Here is a 19434-nt window from a genome sequence, read left to right as displayed (position 1 = left end):
TTACCTTTTAAATGCTTATGACCACAGAAGCACCTGAAATGCTGCAGACCACAAAGAAAATCCAAATTGCATTGTTTTTCTGGGGGTAACAGCAATGGCAAAGGCACTATATTTCTGACCAAATATGAGTATTTAGCATTTGCATGAAGTACTTATTCTCTGAGCGTATCTGGACATCCTCAGGCCAAACTCTATTTTGCAAAGGTGATTAAAGGAGACACATATCCAAATAATCATTCAAAATGTGCTCTAACTACATTTTGCCATTTGCTGAGACAATGGCATCATTTATAGGCCAAGCAAAATGGATGGAAGAGATTGGGTAAGGGAGGAACAGGCTTACAGCAGGGTAAGAAGCCTTGCCAAGGTTGGGGCAGGATTGGGATTTGTTTTTAAATTGCAGGCTGTGTACTTCAGCCCTAGAAGTGGGGAACACTCAGTCATAACAAAAATCTACAAAGTCAGGAGAAAATCTTCAACAAAAAGGCGACGCAAGCACTTTTACAAAGCAAAATGAAACTAAAAGTGTAGACAATAATAGTGAGGGGAGGCATTAGATGAACTTGTGCTACATTCATTTGTAAAGTCAAGGTCACAATCCAACAGCTGTCTACAATTCTTGTTCGATGGCAGTTTACACATCACTAGTTGTCTGATGGGGGTAGAAAGAAAAAGATTGAATTTTCCCAACAAAGAAAATGCAGTACCGGGAAAATATAATTTCCCCACAGAAGCGCTCTTTCTGGGAGGACACCCGGATCCTATACAACAACTAATGTAAGAAACCACTTTCAATTCACCTCAAAAAACTGGATAAGCCTTGAAATTTGAAGATTTAACAGGTCACAACATCTCTGGAACATGCATGTCTGGAATTACAGAAGAAACCTATTTGCCTGGTGTTATAGGTCAGAAGTCAAGGCATTCTGAGTTAGGGTTTCCTGAAAGTGTTGGCCTTCAAAAATACTGGTGGGAACAAGCTGGTATTTCGTCTCTCTGCTGAATTAACTTTTTTCTACAAGTAGAGCTAAAATTTGGTCAAGATAATTTTTCTAAATGTCATGAAATGCATGCAAAAAGCTATTACCAAAAGGTCATCGAGTAGTGTAGTTGCATCACCATAAGGATTTTTAAAGATATAAGTCTTGCAGATAATCAGAAATGTTTGTATTAATCAGAAATGTGCCAGATATATGCAACTAAAAGCTTTTAAAAGAGATGAGGAGATTGAGCATGACTTGCAGTGATTTTGATGGTTATCTTGGCTGTCTCTGAGTGCCGATCCAGGTCATTGAGCCTGAGCTTCCACAGCCACGGCCCAGTAGATATGTTCTATGCTTATGAAAATATTTAATTCTCTTGCTAACTATGCAGTTTTACATGCATACTTTATACTTGACTTCTTTTAGTAATGTTTTCTTTTGATTTTTTTTTGTTATCTGTGCTGTGTTAGATGTGCATTCTGTAGTTGACCTCCTTTGCAATGTTTTATTTTGAAATCTTTAAGATAATATTTTAGTTTTCTATTAATTATGTTGCCTTGAATGTATACTTTCATGTTTTAATGAGTTGTTAGCCGCTTTGAGTTTTTTTCATAAAAATATAAAGGGGTATAAACATGAAATGAATAAACATGAAACGAATAGAAAACATCCTGGCCCTCACGGACAAGTGACAGTCAAAGAAATCACACTCCCAGCTCTGTTTCTTCCAAAGTCATAAATCAGATTGGTACATAGGCAAGGCACTGGTTACAAGGTTTAGTAGGTGCAAGGAAATTATAGCGACATGGTTAAGCACCAGCTAAGACTTTGATCCAACAAGCAATGTGCCCCTTGCATCTTCCTTTTGAACAGCAAGGTGAACACAGTTCTTAGCACAGCAAACAGCTGCAGTCCTGGGACAGGGTAAGTAAATGGGCACTCAGATTCCTATGAGTCGGTTGGGCCTTCAAAGCTTGTCTCTGCTGGTATCTCCATGGAGGCAGAAAAGGAGTCGGCACCAGCACAGCATCTGACTTATTCTCAGTCGTTTCCATAGAAGGGGGAAACTCTTCACTGATAGGAGGTGGCACCAAAGGCAGCTCCACAATAGGAGAAGTCTGACGAGAGGCATCAGATACCACAGGGGAGGAACACTTCCTTGTCAACCCAGTTGATATCTCCTCTGGACCCAGATGCTTACTCTTTGGATCACGGGCCTCTTCCTTGTATTATGACATTTATTGGGAGCACAATTTTGCTTCCTCCAACCTGCTGGGACCCTCCTCGGGTCATCAAGCTCCAACTCCCCAAACTCCTTCCATTCTTTCATAGGATTGAACCATCCCCTCCATAACATCTCAGTGGAGCTCATTAAACACAAACTGTTAAAACACAGTTACGAGTGCTGCTGCATGCATTATAAATATACAACGCTATTGCAATCATGCAGTCATTCTTACTGAACTACGATTCCAGCTTGATGGGTCTACTGTTCATCTTCTCACACTGATCACAAACTTGGCTGACACAGAAACCATTAGGTCTTGGAACACTGCACTAATCAATTGCAAGCTTAAATGCTTTATCATCTTTAGGTGGAGCTCCCAACCATTCATAATCAAGGCACGTCAAAACCACAAGTTCATTTCCAGGAGCTTCTGTGGTGTGCTGATGAGACATTGCTATGACCCCAATGAAAACAACACCACCACAATAGTGCCAGACATGCGGTACTGTAAGTGTGTGGGTAAACTGAACAACCAGATGCACAAATAATTAGTAACATCACTTCTATCCACTGTCTCAGCCCACAGATCTCAAACTCCCTCATTGTTGGTTTTACAAAGCCTGTAAGATTTCAGAATTGGATCTGAAGATGTGGCCTAAATGTTAGGGGGCAGCTGCTTCACATTCTGGACCCCTGAGAATGCTTGCTTCAACATTCATTGGTCACCAACTTCAAGTGAACGTTTCGGTGATTTTTGGCATCCAGAGCTCTCTCCATTTCCTGCTGCTCCACAGTCAAAGAGCACATCCTTTGTCAGATTTAAAACTTAAGCATAACAAACTCAGAAACATAATGGCAAGTTCCTCACAGAAGGAAGCTACAGATACAGCCGCTCAGAAGAAAGAGCTGTGAGTTTATGAAAGAGACCTTTGTGCGCTGACAGTCAGAGTCTTTAAGAGGCTGGCAGATCTGAAGCAGACTCAGTGTGACATCAGGATAAAAGCAAAAAAAGTTCTTTCAGGCAGCAGAACACATATTATAAGACCACTCTTTTCACTTCAGCAAGCTAACCTGAATACCTCCCTCACCATCAGATGGCAACTGAGACTCTTCTACTTTCACCTACTCCCACTGAGATAATGTTTTGGAGGAGCAGATTTGCCACCAGTTTCTACAAGTCATTTCCTATCTTATTTGGGAAAAATGTGCAATCCAACCCTGGATCAGTATTGTTCACATTTGTCTGCCAACATAATAACAACTATTTTAAATGACTCCCAAAGCTTTTACAAAATGAGCTTGGAGGGAGTCATCTCACGGCATCTTGTAATTCCAAGCATTTGTCTGAAATTAACTGGAGCAGAGGTGGTCACTCAACTGAATGACCATTTGAGTCTATAGAAAGGTAAAGCCGAGCCAAAATCTTTACTCTCAATCACCCTAGGGTGGAGGTGGTCAGAGGATATCAAATTCTACAGTAAATAGAACACAAATATTGCAGTCAGGGTAAGTCAAGTAAATCAAGCACAAATCCATTATTGCTGACGATATTTTGGGGTTTAAACACAACTAAAAATTATGGTAGGTAGTGGTGCTACACCAGGAAGGGGGAAATCATTTTATTTTGGTATTTGCATCCTGCTTTTTCAAGGCAAAATGCCTTCACAAAGTGACTTGCCAATAAATGCATATGGCATCAACCACAATAGATAGGATGAGATTTCATTTTAAAGGATATGGGGATAGACAAGAACCCCAGCGACAACTATAATTTCTGAGTCAATTAAACAGAAGCTGACCACACATTTTCAAGCTAGTTATAAGGCTAGTCTAAGGATGAATATTGTCTGCCATCTTTATAAAACAACCTCTTAGTTACAAACTCTTGTTGACTACAGCTATGCAGTAGAAATCTCCAGTCTGCCTAAACTGGCATAAGGGAACTTCATAATGGTGCTTCCAGACAGGGGCTTAATATTGTAAATGGGTCATGGAATATCACAAATTGATTATTGGCAATATTTAAAAATAAATAAATGTTGGATTTATTCAGAAAGGGTAAATCCGGATTACATGGGTGGGGAAAAATATGGGCTGGCATTTTGTTATCAAGGGCATCATAACAAATTCCTTCTGAAGATGAAGGGGCTTTCAATATTTTTTTTTTTAAAATATGTATTTATATACTGCTTAATTGCCAGTGTTTGTGGTATGGCATGGATGCCTGCTATTCAAAGAAGAGATGGGGAAACAAAAATGCCACCGGGCACATCCCTAAAGTAGTTCTTTGGATCCCAGCCTATGCAAACTGAACAAATTTGTATTTATTTTCTTGCTTTGAGTTTTATTCTGACACTGGTATATCTGGTGAGAGACATGAAGCTATATATAGCAGAGTCATTCTGTGTCCACAGGAAGTGCTGTTTAATCTCTCTCTGGCTCCAGAGATTTCAGATTTTGCTCACAACACATTTTCGAACCTATCTTTGCAGTCTTAAGGGCTAGAAACTTGCATGAAAGGATAGAAATGACAACATGAATATGCAATATGCTAGCTTGTGGGTTCAATGTAAAAACCCTATCTTTCTGTGCTGCTGCAGCATCACAATACTGCCCGCCCCCTTAAAAAAAAATACCCACATAGACTTGGCATCAGATACCAACTATCTGTATGCCTCTTAAAGAGGCCAGATTTTCATTTTTTGCAAACCACAGTTCGAAACAGACGGGAACCTAAGCTGGAAACTGGTTGATAATTATGAAAGTCATTTGGAAATTACGATGTTCCTCTTCTCAAAGTCCTAATTTTTCTTATAACTAATGCATGTGCAAGATTCCTTTCTGAGATGTAGTTTTCACAAGGCCACTTGGGATTTGTAATACACTGCCTAGGCAACTATGGAGCACTCTCTTTCCTTCCTTGCAAGTGGTGTGTGATGCCACTTTGTCCCTTGATTAGCTGTTGCTCCATGTTTGTAAGCATGGGGCAGAGGCAGGAAGATGTGGCAGTGGTTGGAGCACTGGCCCAGGCAGCAACACTTTTACTTGGGAGATGAGTGGTGAATGCTGTTCAGATGCAGACACCTCTTTCCCCCACTGGCCTTCTTCATCTCCCACCCGATCTTGCAAGTGGAGCCAGATCCAGGTTAGCAATTTTGCAAGTTTTCTGGCAGAAGTGGAAATCACAGAGGCAGGACTGGTTGATGTGGAGACTGAGAAGAGAGTGAGGTCTGTGCTATGGTGGGGCAGGGGCAGAGGCTCACTCTGTGACCAGATAATAGTTAGTTGTGTCAAAGTTAGAGTATGCCTGTCTTAGTTAAATGAGAGCTTCAGCAAGAAACAAGCTTAAATGAGGAGAGGGATGAGTGACCGCTCAGTCCTGTTGAATGTAACCGTCCAGAAAAGTGTAGGATTAGGATTTTTAAAATCACTACATTTCCTGTCCCCAACACAACAGCCAGGCTTGTGATGTGTTTTTCTAAATGTTTACATGATGCATACAGCCCAAGGGAGGACACGTGAGTTATTTTATCTGGAAAATTCCTAGCTAAATTGATTGCTTGTGTAAAGACTTCAGAGCCACAGTATTGCTCAGGAAATTATATAGCCATTTTTAAAAGTTTCTAAATTTTGAGAATCAATGCACCACCCACAGACCTTTTTGAGTGCTTCGTTCAAGAAACAGATAATACAATCATATTATATAGATGCATATTCTTGTAAATTTATTAATTTTAATTACCAGTAGAAACCCATATTTAGGGGCAAGGCATTTTGCCAGAGAAGCTACTCAGTTCCCAAAATATTTGCTGGTTTAAATATACTAGTGAGACAACAAGATCAGGTTTTTCTACACCCTCTCAAGAAAAGCTTAGAAACTCCTACTGAAAGCAGGCTACAATTCTACAGAATTACTTCATCCAGAGATGGTGGTAATAAAGACACTGAGAGAATAGGGGACAAAATGACTAGGCCCATCACTGGAAAGAAAAGGGGAAAATAAATAGGCTTGCCATACATCCGGAAAATTCAGGACATGCCCAGAAATCGGACACCCAAAATGGCGTCTGGGGCAAAAAAAATTGGTTTTTTTTCTGGGGTTTCTTTGCAGGGCACACAGCGAGAACTCCAGCTGCCCATGTTGCCTCCCTTGTTTGGTCGTGCGTGGCTGCCCTGTCGGGGAACTGCTTCTCTGAGGCGTGGGTGGTGCACTAGATGGCAGTGGACCCACTGTTTACGTCTCTGAGCCTGCCCACCCAGCCACAAGGTGTGAGTGCTCCTCCCGACAACTCCCACTGTCTCCTGCAGGTAAAAGGGAGGCAACATAGGCTCATGTGCAAGTGAAGCTATGGCCAGACGTGCCTACTGAGGGAAGTGGGAAGGCAGGGAATCCAGGGTGGGTATTGGGGGGGTGTCCAGATTTTTCAAATCAAATCAATCTTTATTACGGTCCAGAGACCCAACAAATCATTACAAAGCAATGCACAATTCAGACAGCCTACCTCCAGGTTAAACAAGCATTTTGTTCAGACTTAAAGATAGGAATCATTGGTTCTTGCAACCACCGATAAAAACTTTGCCACTGCTAATGTTCTAGTGTTTGTCCGGTCTTCCAATAGGAACCAGACATAGTGAGCCTCTGATTTTCCCGGGAAAGGTACCAGCAAGGGTAATAAGGGTAACGCTACACACCTTTGTGTGACCCAACTCAGTGCATATGCTGCCACCTGTATGGAGTGCTGAAGTTTCTTACCTTACTTCAAAGCCCTAGCAGTTAACCCCACAGCATGCCCAGCAGGTTTACTGAGCAGTCAAAGCAAAAGCAATAATGACCAGGCAAACCTGCTTCTTGCAGGCCACCAAACACTCAGTAAGTGTTAAGCTGCCTTATTTTGCCAGTGACCATTCCCTTCCTAGAACTGTTCTTCTGGAGGGTTCACATCATACTTGCTATTTTGTTTAAGCACACCTGTTCCTTGAACACAATTGGCCTACTATTTTCTTCTCCAATGCCCAACTCTTCTAATGTGTTCAGATTAATTCTCATCTGTCATAACTGAGATACCATCCATGACAGATATCTGTTATAACTGAAATACCAGGATGGCAGTCAGTGGTGTAGTGGAGCAAGGACAAAAACACTGCCACTTATGTCACAGCAGGGATGACGATATCATCTCCTGGGGCACTATCTGCCAATCCTCTGCATGCCAAATAAATACACTCTAGTCTTCTCAGAAACTAAGAAACTAAGCATAGAAAGAGGTGGGTTGTATTAGCACAAACATCTAAGGGTTAAGTTGCCATGTTTATTTTGGAAAACTCCTAAATTCCTTTATTATGGCCAACCGGTAGGTCATAAAATAGCAAGGAACCTTACGAGTCCAGCAGAAATTGTCATAAGACTGGAGGGTGGTTACGAATAAAAAGCTAGCTTGGAATTGATGTCAGCATTGCTTACAGGGATTGTCGTGAAGGGAATGCACTTCACTATTTACCACTGTACCACTGATGGCAGTACTGCCTATCATCGGGACTTTGACAATATTTATCCCTGAAAGGAACCTATGAACATGGCAATCTCCTAACAAACAAATGCCAGTGGTGCAACACAATACAGTGGTACCTCGGGTTACATACGCTTCAGGTTGCATACATTTCAGGTTACAGACTCCACTAACCCAGAAACAGTACCTTGGGTTAAGAACTTTGCTTCAGGGTAAGAACAGAAATCGTGCTCTGGCAGAGTGGTGCCAGCAGGAGGCCCCATTAGCTAAAATGATGCTTCAGGTTAAGAACAGTTTCAGGTTAAGAACGGACCTCTGGAACGAATTAAGTACTTAACCCGAGGTACCAGTGTATGTTGTTGAGAAAAGAGCAGGTCACAGCATCAGCCATGTTCAAGCTAGTTAATACTGCTGTATAGCCCAAGATGATGATAAATCTGAAGTATCAAAAACAGAATGTCTTGTGCAGGGGTGACCCACTCCTAACCCACAGGACTGACTGCACCCCCCCCCAAAAAAATCCACTCCAAGAGCAAACCACAGCACAGGCAAAAAAAAAAAAAAAGATACAGTGCTGAAGTAAGGCTGTTGTTTCATGCTATACATATTTCTCTGTCCTCCTTCATGACTAACAGAAACAAAACAAGCTAGGTAACCAAGAATAAGCCAACACCACCAAATGTGTGAATTTCATACAAGTTGTAGGATTCAGCTTTCCTTGGCACACAATACAAGGAACATTTGAGCAGAGTTTTGATTTTCTTTTAAGCACTTCAAACATACAGATGGGTACCCAGCCTCCAAAGAACTCAATGATTCACAAAACAGCAGGCGCAGTGGATGTCAAGGCGTTATGCTGCTCATCAGTAACAACATTCAGTGAATGCCTTTGACACATTCCGCACTGTGGTCACAACAGCAATTCATGGCACTCTCTGGGGGGAAATGCTGTGTTTACAGAGTCACGTTTACTTACTGTACCGTATGTTTGTTCTTCGTATGTAAGTGCTTCCAATGTCTAAGTTCTTTTAGAAAATGAACTCTGCAGTCGGAATGAGAGCAGATTCTCCTGCATTCCTGTGGAACTACAGAAGTGTCCGATGTCACCTCAGCATATTCCTATGTTGTGCACGTGTCTCATAGACAAAGAACAACACAAACGGCAGCAGAGGAAAATGGCAAATCAGCCATTTGTAGCAGAGGGGAAAGTGGCAAAGCTCAGGAGGAACAGGAAGCATTGCACCTGTTGCAGCCTTCTCATAGTCTCAATTACATACACGGGATAAGGACAATTTCTGTTGTATGTACTTCTTTTAAACATTTCACTTTCACAGTTTTCCTTGGAATGTACCACTGCACAGTGCTACAGGCTATTACCTTAAATAGGCATAAAGAGGACTATCAGTTAAAACATGCATGCCCAAACGGCTAAACAGCAAAACAGCCATTTTTACTTGCACAGTTGGCATATGAAGTCAAAGGATACTATTAGCGTCACAGCTTTGACAAATCTATGATATAAATATTCAGAGTATTAGTCTGCATAAAACAGTTATTGGGCTAGAGCTTTCTACCATGCACCACTTAAATTCAGACCCCTGTCTGTGGTCCTGAACTCACAAGCTACAACTAGGCTGCTGAACTCTTGAGATCCATTTTGATCCTCTTCCTATATGTCACAAGCAAACACATTACAGGCCACTTCACACATCGCACTGAAGGAAGTGCACAGTCTTCTACTTGGATGCAATTAGTCACAGCAACAAAACCATCTCGCAGTGGCTTCAGACGATTCTCTAGGCTGATATTTCTTCACTTTCATCTCAGAGGCCTGCCTGGCCTCTACCTTTTATCTACTTTGAAAGAAACAAACCTATAAAAGTTGTTTTGCTTTGTTTTTTTTTTAAGAAAGTGCCTGTCATTACAATGCACTGGACTTACCAGTCACTTTACAGGCTTCCAAAGCAGCATCTGGCTGTTGATGAGTAAATGGTGTCAAAAAGCTGGGCTTCTCTTTACGGTTACACATCTCACCTGTCAGTTTCCCCTCTCTGCTCGTTGCTTCTAGTTTCTCTGAAGAACCAGGGACAGTTTTCTTGAGAACAATCCCCCCTTCCTTTGACGCCCCCACCAAAGCCACATTTTCCAGAGATGTTTTTGCATCTTTAATAAAGGCAGTTATTCTTTCTTCACCTTGAGGGCACTCAAGGGCAGCAAAATCATCTTTTTTTGACACCAGGGACATTGGCGCAGTATTTTCTCCATCATCCTTGTGCTCTTTCTGCTGTTCTGATAAAGTAGTGGGAATAGCTTTCTCCATTCCTTGTGGATTTCACCGTGTCAATTTGACAAACCAAACATCAAGGCTTTGGGTGGATTTGCATCAATTACTGCCAGACAACCTATAATAAAAAAGTGACAAAATGTTCAAAAGACTGAATTTCACACAAGCCCTTTTCAGACATTTTGGTTAAGATGCAGTACACTCAACAGCTTCTGAATTTATATAACAAATGCTTAAAAAAATGTAGCTAAGGCCTAGGAACAGCTCACATTTCTAGTGTGGAGCACAGCAATTCCTATTTCAACAGACTAGCATGCTACAAGAAAATGAAAAATATGAAAAATGAAAAACATATTAACCTCAACTTCACTGTAGGACAGAGGGTGGCCATGTGAAACAGATAGTAGTAGGTTGTAGCAGGCCCAGACTGGACAGGAAGGCTGGCAGGTCTGGCCATGACCCAGTAACAAGTCTGAATCAGTCCTGTGGTGCCAGCTCAGTCCCTGACTCAGCAGCCTTGAAGCCACTATAACCTTTGTGAGGGATTGCAAACCTGTGGGCCTCTAAATGTGGTTTGTCTACAGGTCTCCTCATTTCTGGCCACTAGCCGTGATGGCGCCTGAACATCATGTGGAAGCCTACAGGTTTCTCACACCAATTCTAAGTGGTATTATATCATGCTTTGGGCTTTCTCTTTATTTGGCAACAGTGGCTATTAGCCATAATTGCCATGTTCTACCTCCACTGCCAAGAGGCAGTATGCTTTGAATGTCAGTTGTTGTGAACCAACGGTGGGGAGTGTGTTACTGCACTCAGATCCCGAGTCTAAACTTCCCAGAATAGGCCCCTGTGTTTGGCCAGAGTGCTGGACTAGGTGGTCCTTTGGCTTGATCCAGCTGATCTCTAAATGTTCTTATTATCATAATCAAAGAGTCATAGGCTGTTTTTTACAACTGACTAGCATGACTATCCCTCTGGAACTTGCCAGGAAGATTGTCCACAATGAATTATCTAGTTTGGGATTTAAGAGTAGATCCATACCTTCACTATAAAATAACAGTGGGATGAGCTCTATTGACTTCTCCACATCCTTAATGAAAAATGTGTCTTAACCACATTTTAGCCATTGCCAAGATGTTTCTGAGGCAATGGGAACTTGAGGCACTAATAGTGCTGCAGCACAAGCATTAAATTGTACCTCTGCAATCTATGCTCACAAATCAAGTCATCTCCTCAGAGGAGAATGGTTGCATTGAGTGCAAGTGAAAACAAGGAAGGGTAACTGTATGACACTTATGTTCACCAGGTCCACAGGGATACCCTACTTCCCTTACAACAGTTTTCTTTTATCTTGGCTGTTGGACTACAACTCCCACCAACCCTGACGGGAGTTTAGTCCAACAGCATCTGGGGACCTCACTTTAGAGAACACTGCCTTACATGACACCTGATAGGATCCACAGTTCAAGAGCTGTAATGAGATGCAAGGGCAAAGCTTTCCACATAAAAATCAAAAGACATTACCATCATGGGGTGATGGGAAAGAGAGGAATCTGCTGAATTGTGGGCTGGTCTGCAACAATGAAGCCAACTCAGATCAGCATCAACAGAAATATAAAATAATAATAATAATAATAATAATAATAATAATAATAATAATAATAATAATTTGTTATTTATATCCCGCCCATCTGGCTGGGCTTCCCCAGCCACTCTGGGTGGCTTCCAACAAAATATTAAAATACAGTAATTCATCAAACATTAAAAGCTTCCCTAAACAGCATTCACAGCATATTGATGCAATCCACCTTTGGGATATCATAATTCAAGGGATGTGCTCTTGGGAATTTTCTTTTACCTTCCTTCGTATACTCATAATGACTATGCCTACACATAGGATTTACAGTGTTTGTTATCGAATTATGTGAAATCTTCTGTTTTCCAGCTAGCTACTATGCCATTTCTTATCAACACTGCTCTTTCTAGTTTCAGGCCTACAGAACTGAGCTAAACCCTCATAAAACAAATTTTAAAGCAAGACATAATGGAGTTCATTGTGGGTTCAGGCAATTCCTTCAAACTGGCACTGTCACATTGAACAAAATAATATGCTGAAACCAATTTCATACACAGCAAGAAATACAGAACTCATTAATGCATTTTAGACATGTCCTATTAGTTTAAATATATTTATATATTTATTAACAAGAACCCCTATTTGTTTCAGAGATCCCAGTTAATTCTTGGCACAGAAACCACCTTTCTTCTAGAACTGGCTGTGTATATATTATATCTCACGCACATCCACTACATGCTCTTGTCACTGGGCCCCTCTTACGAGTCCTATTATCGCTTCAACTGCCCCACACCCTGACCAGTTAAACTAGCTACCAGTGAGACACAAATTATTTTTGTCCAAATTTATCAGTTCCAATGTCATTCTACATTAAAACTGACGGGGGAGAACACATGCCATGAACATACAACTTGCTCTCTATAAAACTTTAATTTCAAAATCATTATTTTGCACTCCGGATTACCTAACAACTTTCCTCAGCAATTAATATGAAATATACTACCACATACACACAATCCTCAGGTAAAGGACATGTAACAAACAAGACAATGTTAATGAATTTGGGAATATTTGGGAATCTACTGTTAACAGCCCAGTCCATTTCATGTTTATATGGGACCAATCAGCTCAAATCCCTAAGTGTCCCTTCCACGCACAGAAGGCTTTTGATCTAGGATGGATTCTGCTGGCAGTAGGAAGTGTGTCTGTCGGTCTGTCTGTATCTTTCCCACTCCCCCAGCAGCCCCTCTCCTTTTCCTTCAGGTGGTTCCCCAACCCTTCAGTGGAGGGTTCAGAGGGAAATCAGCAAAGGTTACCTCTCGTCCACCTGCAAGAGAGTCTCATGAGCAGAACCCTAATCACAGGATGATCCTACCAGCAGAAGGGAACTCCTCCATATTCAAGCCATAGGGTTCACTGAAACTTAAAGGTAAAGGTAAAGGGACCCCTGACCATTAGGTCCAGTCGCAGACAACTCTGGGGTTGCAGCGCTCATCTCGCTTTATTGGCCGAGGGAGCTGGCGTACAGCTTCCGGGTCATGTGGCCAGCATGACTAAGCTGCTTCTGGCAAACCAGAGCAGCACACGGAAACACCGTTTACCTTCCAGCCGGAGAGGTACCTATTTATCTACTTGCACTGCGTGCTTTCGAACTGCTAGTTTGGCAGGAGCTGGGACCAAACAATGGGAGCTCACCCCGTCGTGGCTTACTTACAGGTAAATGGGCATCAGGCTGAAAGCCTATACTCACTTATCTAGGAGCAAGCTCCTTTGAAATGGGATTTGTACTTCTAAGTAGACATATGTTTTCACATACATGTGCATACAGAGGCAGTTAAGAATTCTATACAGACTTTTTTTCCCTCAGGCTTCCCAATACTTAGAGAGGGTCCCCCCCCCAAAAAAAAATACACTTAATGAAACTGCGAAAGAACTTTAGGTTAAAATTCAAGCCAGAAAGTTAGCAATGGAAAAGAAGTAACCACAGTATGCTTCAAAAGCTTAAACTCCAAATCAGAAAGAACTAACTAATTACAAAACAAAACGAATTCATCAGTCAGAGATCTACCTTCATTTAAGAATATTTTAGCAGAGCAGACATAAGAGGCCCTTACATGTTGCCTGGTCCACAGGCATAATGTTATTATCTTATTGGCTACTTCTATCAAGCTCAGATTTGTTCTCTTTATACTGTACTAGCTAGAATCTAGAGCCAAGATGCAGAATGTCCATTTGGAACCTCAAGAAGTGCTGTAACTTATAGCAGTGAGCACTGAAGAGTGTGCACAAACCAGTGCAAGCAACAGAGCAACAAATGTAGTTACCACTAGGAGGAGATAGATGCCCAAAAGTGGTGATAAGTGAGGCTATGGCAATCAAAGTAAACACATGTGGCTGGTGCATGAGAGGTGCAAGATAAAATACAGGAGACAACAGCTTAGCAAGTCTTTTTCCTCAAGGTGACAAACTTGTTGCACCTTTCTTCCATACAGGCTGTTCCTGGATGAAACATTCCCCAGACAAGCCACAACAATCCCCCTGAAACATGTCTTCCCAATCTGTCACACGGTGGCATGTGCCAGGAGTGACCTTGTAAACCCAATATTAGTTCACAAAGATGCTACAAAAGAAGAGCAGCAATAACATTAGGTCTATATACATAAATACTTTGCCTGGCATCATCATGAGAGGCAATTTGGTTCTCAAACTGCCTGCCCTATTAGGTTCTTCTTCTGGTTTTGAGGCTGAAGAACTAAACAGGCCACACCACCAACAAGCTACCTCTGACAACTATCATTGCACAGAAAATACTGGCCAAGGTAGATTGATGCACTGCCAGAATTCCTTCTGTTGTGCACCTTTGCCAGGAGGAAGCAGAGCAAATTACTCAAGGAGGAAATTATTTTGGCAGTTACTGAGTAATTAATTTTTCTAAAGTGGCAGTTATTAAAAGCACAGTTCAGGCACTCAAAATTGCCATAGCAGCCTTTTATAGGGTTAAGTTCAGAAATATAATACAGAAACTTCATCATTTGCCACAGATACTGTAGAAAAAACACAGACACAAAAAATGAAAAAGAATGGGATTAGTTCCACAGAAAGGTTTCACACAGCAATACAAGTTCACAATTTAAAGATTATTATAGTCTGGATCCACCAAAACGTGCTGGAGCAGGTACACTTATCAAAACCATTTAAATGAAACTAAACTGCAATAGCATGTAAGTTTACTCTGAAGTAAGACCCGTTATATTTTTTTCTCAGGTTAGAGTGCACAAGATTGCAGCCTAGGAATGATATTTCTGTTTCTAGAGCCCAAACTTTGTGTGTGTGTGTGTGTGTGTTTGTATGCAAAACTTCCTGGTTAGCAGACCACAGTTGTCATGTCTTGTTGAATGCCTTTATGTACCACTTTCTGTCACAAGTGACCTCTAGACAGTTTAATTTAGTGATAAGATACTTTGTTGGCACAGTATATAGAAGCAATGCAACTTGAAAGAGAAAAATCAATCTGATGAAGAATTTGAGAAAATTATTTAAGTAACACTATCCATGTACACGTTTCTTTACAGACATTACTCTGGAGAGATATGCCTCAACCCCAGAGAAGTTACAATCTGAATTTTCCCATTGTGGCTTAGGCAAGGTGAGCAGAGAGAGACTATGAACAGATCCAAGGAGAGTTTCCAAAGAATCTTTTCAGGAGCTGTGGTCTCTCGCCTCCCAAAGTATGATAATTTACACATAGATGTGCTCTTTGGGCTCTCTTTCTCTGGCACCATACATAGGGCCATGTTCACAGAAACCCTTCCACATATATTATTTTTCTGAAGAGGCTAAATAACCTGCCTATGTTGTTCTATACCTTGCTGCATTTCAGCTCAGAAATTCATCTTTAAAACGTTAGGAGAGTCTGCTGAATAAGGCCAATGGGCCCACCTAGTCCAGCATCCTATTCTCACAGTGGCCAACTAGATGCCCATGGGAAACTCACAAGCAGGATTCAAGCACAAAAGCATCCTCCCCTCCTGTGGTTTCCATCTTCATCATAAACCAATTAACAGAGCTACCATTACAGTAAAATGTTATGAAGCGTTTTAATAACTTGGTCACAATGAAAAAAAACCATGCATTCAGTCTTTCAGCTGCAATCACAAGCCTTCAAATACACAAGGCATAGCTAATCAACAACTGCCTGAACATGCAAGCAGACTGAGTTCTAAATTTAATAAAAACAAGCCTTTTAAAAGAAGTTAATTCCACAGCTTCAGTGCCAAATGCATGCATACATATGAGTCTCCAACTATTACTTAGCAGGTCTTCCCATTACACACATTTCTGCAGTAACACATCATGGAGGAACCAATAAGCAACTGTTAGAGGCCTAGGGAATACTAGCAGGCAAAAGAAGCCCCGTTTTCCATCACCAGTCAAGCAATCTGCCACCCATGAGAGGCAAAGAGCAACTCTCCAGGGTGTGCAATCAAATAGTAAACTCTGTTTCTACCTGTCCCCACCAATTTATTTATCTTTTAATATTTCTATACAGTACTGCTTTTCAGTTTATTCCCCCCACAAGTAAGTTTATAACAATACAAATAACCATATAGTAAAAATTTGTGTCAAAACTGTCCAACAGAAATAACAATATACCGTACATACTAGACAAACCTCTTTGGCAAAGAACTCCATAAGTGGAGGGCCTTCCCCAACCAAGAGAGACTTCTCTCCAGTTACCACTCACCTAATCTCACATTATTCCTAAAAGACTCCCAAAAGCTTACTTGTTTTCCTGCCTGCGTCTCTATAAGAAACATGAAAGCTAGGAGCAGAGCAAAGGAATCTGATAGCTTTAGTAAACTCTAAGCCCTAGCTGGACTTTTCATCTCTTATTTGACCTAAATCTGTAACTTCTAGAAAGGCAAACAGTTACATGCCTGCAGTCACTCTTCACTATCAGTCTGTTGGGGGTAATTAAAAAGGTACCACTGACAAACCTTTACATATAGGATGCCCTGTAAATGCCTGTTTTAGTTCTTTTTAAGAGTTTTCATTCCTTTAGGATTACAGCAGTCCTCATACACTGGCCTGACTTGCACATCACACTAAGGTAAACCATGGCTTAACTCAACATAGCAGCAGGAAGCCTGGAAGAGCAAGTCACATTATCTTCTCTGGAAGCCCACACACCTACATGATCACATTAAGTCATGGTTTGGCTTAGTGTGACATGTAAACCAGGTCACTGTGTCTTTTAGCTGAGCATTATATGGGTATCATAGAATCACAGAATTGTAGAATTGGAAGGGATCATGAGGATCATCTAGTCCAACCCCCTGCAATGCAGGAATCTTTTGTCCAATGTGGGACTCAAACCTCTGACACTGAGATGAAGAGTTTCATGTTCTACCGACTTGAGCTATCACAGCTACAAGTATTAATTGGTTAACTGAACTAATCAGAGACTGGTCAGATGAAGTGGACTAGTCTACAAAAACTTATGCTTTAATAGATGTTAGTCTTTTAAATTGCCACAAGATTATTCATAGATTTTGCTGCCACAAATTAACATGGCCATACCCCTGAAACTCATCTAAAACTACATAGGCAAACTCATGTAATGTGGTGGACTATATATTTTAAGGTTCACATAGTTCATCCTGAATGTTATAACTTTTCCAAATTCCAACAGACAGCACTGAACCTTTCTTCAGGCCATGTTCAGTAAAGCAATCCTTTGCTGCAGATTATTAAGTCTCTTATTACTGCTTCCTGCATATAATTAAGGGAGGTATACATTTGGTCTCACTCTACATCCCAACACCAATGGTGCCAAAAATCAACAATACATACTACCTCCCTCAAAAATATTCATTTTGCAGTTCTTCTATCTCCGTCACTAAGTATGCCTTTCACTCTCACTGTACACAGGTTAAGATGCATCCAAGTACTCTCAACAGTTCTGGCACTACCTGTTCTATTTCACCTTCAGCATCCCACTACTTCCTTTCCAATGGACAGTGCCAGCTGAAAATACGGAAACTAAGGTCTGCAAATGACATAACCACTTAACACAGGAAGACATCTGCGTATGGTAAAGATAAACACAATATAATAATTTAAGCAGAAACTGCCTCACCCCATATTAACTTCAAAACATTTTAAAGTGCACCAATATTGTCCAAGGCTTCATATTTCACAACCTGATAGAAACAATGCTTACTCAGCACAGTCAAAATAATTTCTATTGGTCTTTCTACCAAGTAAGTAGGTTTAGGATAATAGTCTTAAGCACTGTCCTAACCGATTCTTTGATTTGCTGCAGCAGCAAACCTTTGGCAAATTGCCCAAGTGAGAGCACGCACCAAATAAATTGCCACTATCAATGGATAGAAAACTTACTTCTTAGTAGACTTGTATAGGATTGTGTTGCAAGTCCCACAGAGTGCAATGGGGCTCACTCTCTCAGGTAATCAAGTACAGCAACTTAAAGAGGGGGAGAAGAGGCAGAAATCTGACACAAAGTAGACCTATGTCTGTGAGTCCTCATCCTAATGGGTGCAGCAGTCCCGTGTATTGCACTAGTTCAACCTCATCCATTTCTCACAAGTATAACTTCATGTAACAGCGCATGACAACACAGAGAAACTGTGCCAAGGAGAAGACAGTGGCTTCTTTACAATGAAGCCCCCAAACTCTTGGATCTTTGGGTCAAGCAAAAGGCAGGTGTCCTCTCTTATCCCACCCACCTCGAGGCGCATTTGCTCTCCCTCCCAGAGGAAACACTGACTTACCGGCTTGCTGAAGAACCTCGGAAGTCATTCATGCCCCCACCCTAAGCACCACCACCCCACTCGTCCACGCAGAGGGTGTGTGTCCCTTCATGAGCATCCCGCTCAGTCTCATCACCTGATGCCAGGTCCGGATGCCCATCACTCCACGCACACCTGTGACCCGCCTGCCGCTCGGAAGTCCTTCGACGGACACCTTCCCCCTTCCCCGGCACCTGTCTGCCTTCCCGGGCGCCTCCCCCCAGTCACCTGCAACCCCCTCGGGTGTGCCTCGTCGCCCAAGCCTCCTCCAGAGCGGGCACCTGCCACCTTCCACCGGCCTCATTCGGACTCCCCAGCACTTGACCTCCCCAGTCCGCTCCGCTCCAGGGGGGAAGAGCAGCCGGAGCTCCCGCCCGGCTCGTGGCCTACCTGTCACTTACCTCCCTGACAGCAAAGGCTCATTCACGGGCGCTCCTTCCCTCCTCCTCCCTCCTTCCCTGTCACTTGCCCTCCTCCTAGGCACCGCCTCCTCGTCCCCTCCTGGCTCCATCCCCTCCGGTCAGGTCCTCCTTTCCCAGCCTCGCCGGGGGGCACTTACCATCTTGCGCCCAGTGCTGCCGCCGCCGCCCCGCGCTGGGTGCTCAGGGCTTTCTCGTTCCCCCTCGGCAGCCCCGCTGCACCCTCCTCTTCTGCCCTCCACCCGGCTCCGGCCTCTTCAGCAGCAGCAGCCGAGGCCGCCGCGCCGGGGACATGGCTCCTTTAAATCCTCCTCCTCTCTTTCAGATTCTCCCCCCGCGCCACCACTCCCCGCTCCGTCCCACCAACTCCCTCCCTTTCTCTACCCGGCCAGCCCAGCTGCCTGCGCCGCTCCCGCCGCGCCCCCTCCCCTCTCCTCCTTCTGAGTCGCGACCGCAGAGCGTCTCTAGCAACGCGACGGCAGCGGCGCCATGTTGGAAGAGGCAAAACGAACTCTTCCCCCCTCACCTCTCGCTCTGGGATGACGTCATGGGGCTGCCGAGGCCAGGGCCTCAGGCAACTATACTGCGCGCGCGGGGCAGGCTGGGGTGGGTGTCTGAACTAGCT

At 42.6% G+C, this 19434-nt stretch overlaps 1 protein-coding gene across 18 annotated transcripts in view; it reads right to left on the bottom strand.

The window, feature by feature from the left end:
* WIZ (WIZ zinc finger) overlaps positions 1-19434 on the bottom strand; it is a 56585-nt gene that overhangs the window by 36532 nt on the left and 619 nt on the right. For 7 of the 18 annotated variants that reach the window (XM_083725744.1, XM_083725745.1, XM_083725746.1 and 4 more), the window contains exons 1-2: positions 18950-19239; positions 9660-10120 (exon numbers count right to left, since the gene is read on the bottom strand). In XM_083725744.1, coding sequence (XP_083581870.1) covers positions 9660-10038 — 379 coding nt within the window. In that variant the 5' untranslated portion in view covers positions 10039-10120; positions 18950-19239. Of the gene's footprint in view, positions 1-9659; positions 10121-18372; positions 18513-18791; positions 19319-19434 lie in introns of those variants that run through there. The other 11 variants (XM_083725754.1, XM_083725759.1, XM_083725751.1 and 8 more) reach the window with 6 other exon arrangements.

Source organism: Podarcis gaigeae (assembly GCF_964106915.1).
Source record: "Podarcis gaigeae genome assembly, chromosome: 2".
In the NCBI taxonomy this organism is placed as follows: Eukaryota; Metazoa; Chordata; class Lepidosauria; order Squamata; family Lacertidae; genus Podarcis; species Podarcis gaigeae.
This window is presented reverse-complemented; position numbering and strand designations above follow the sequence as displayed.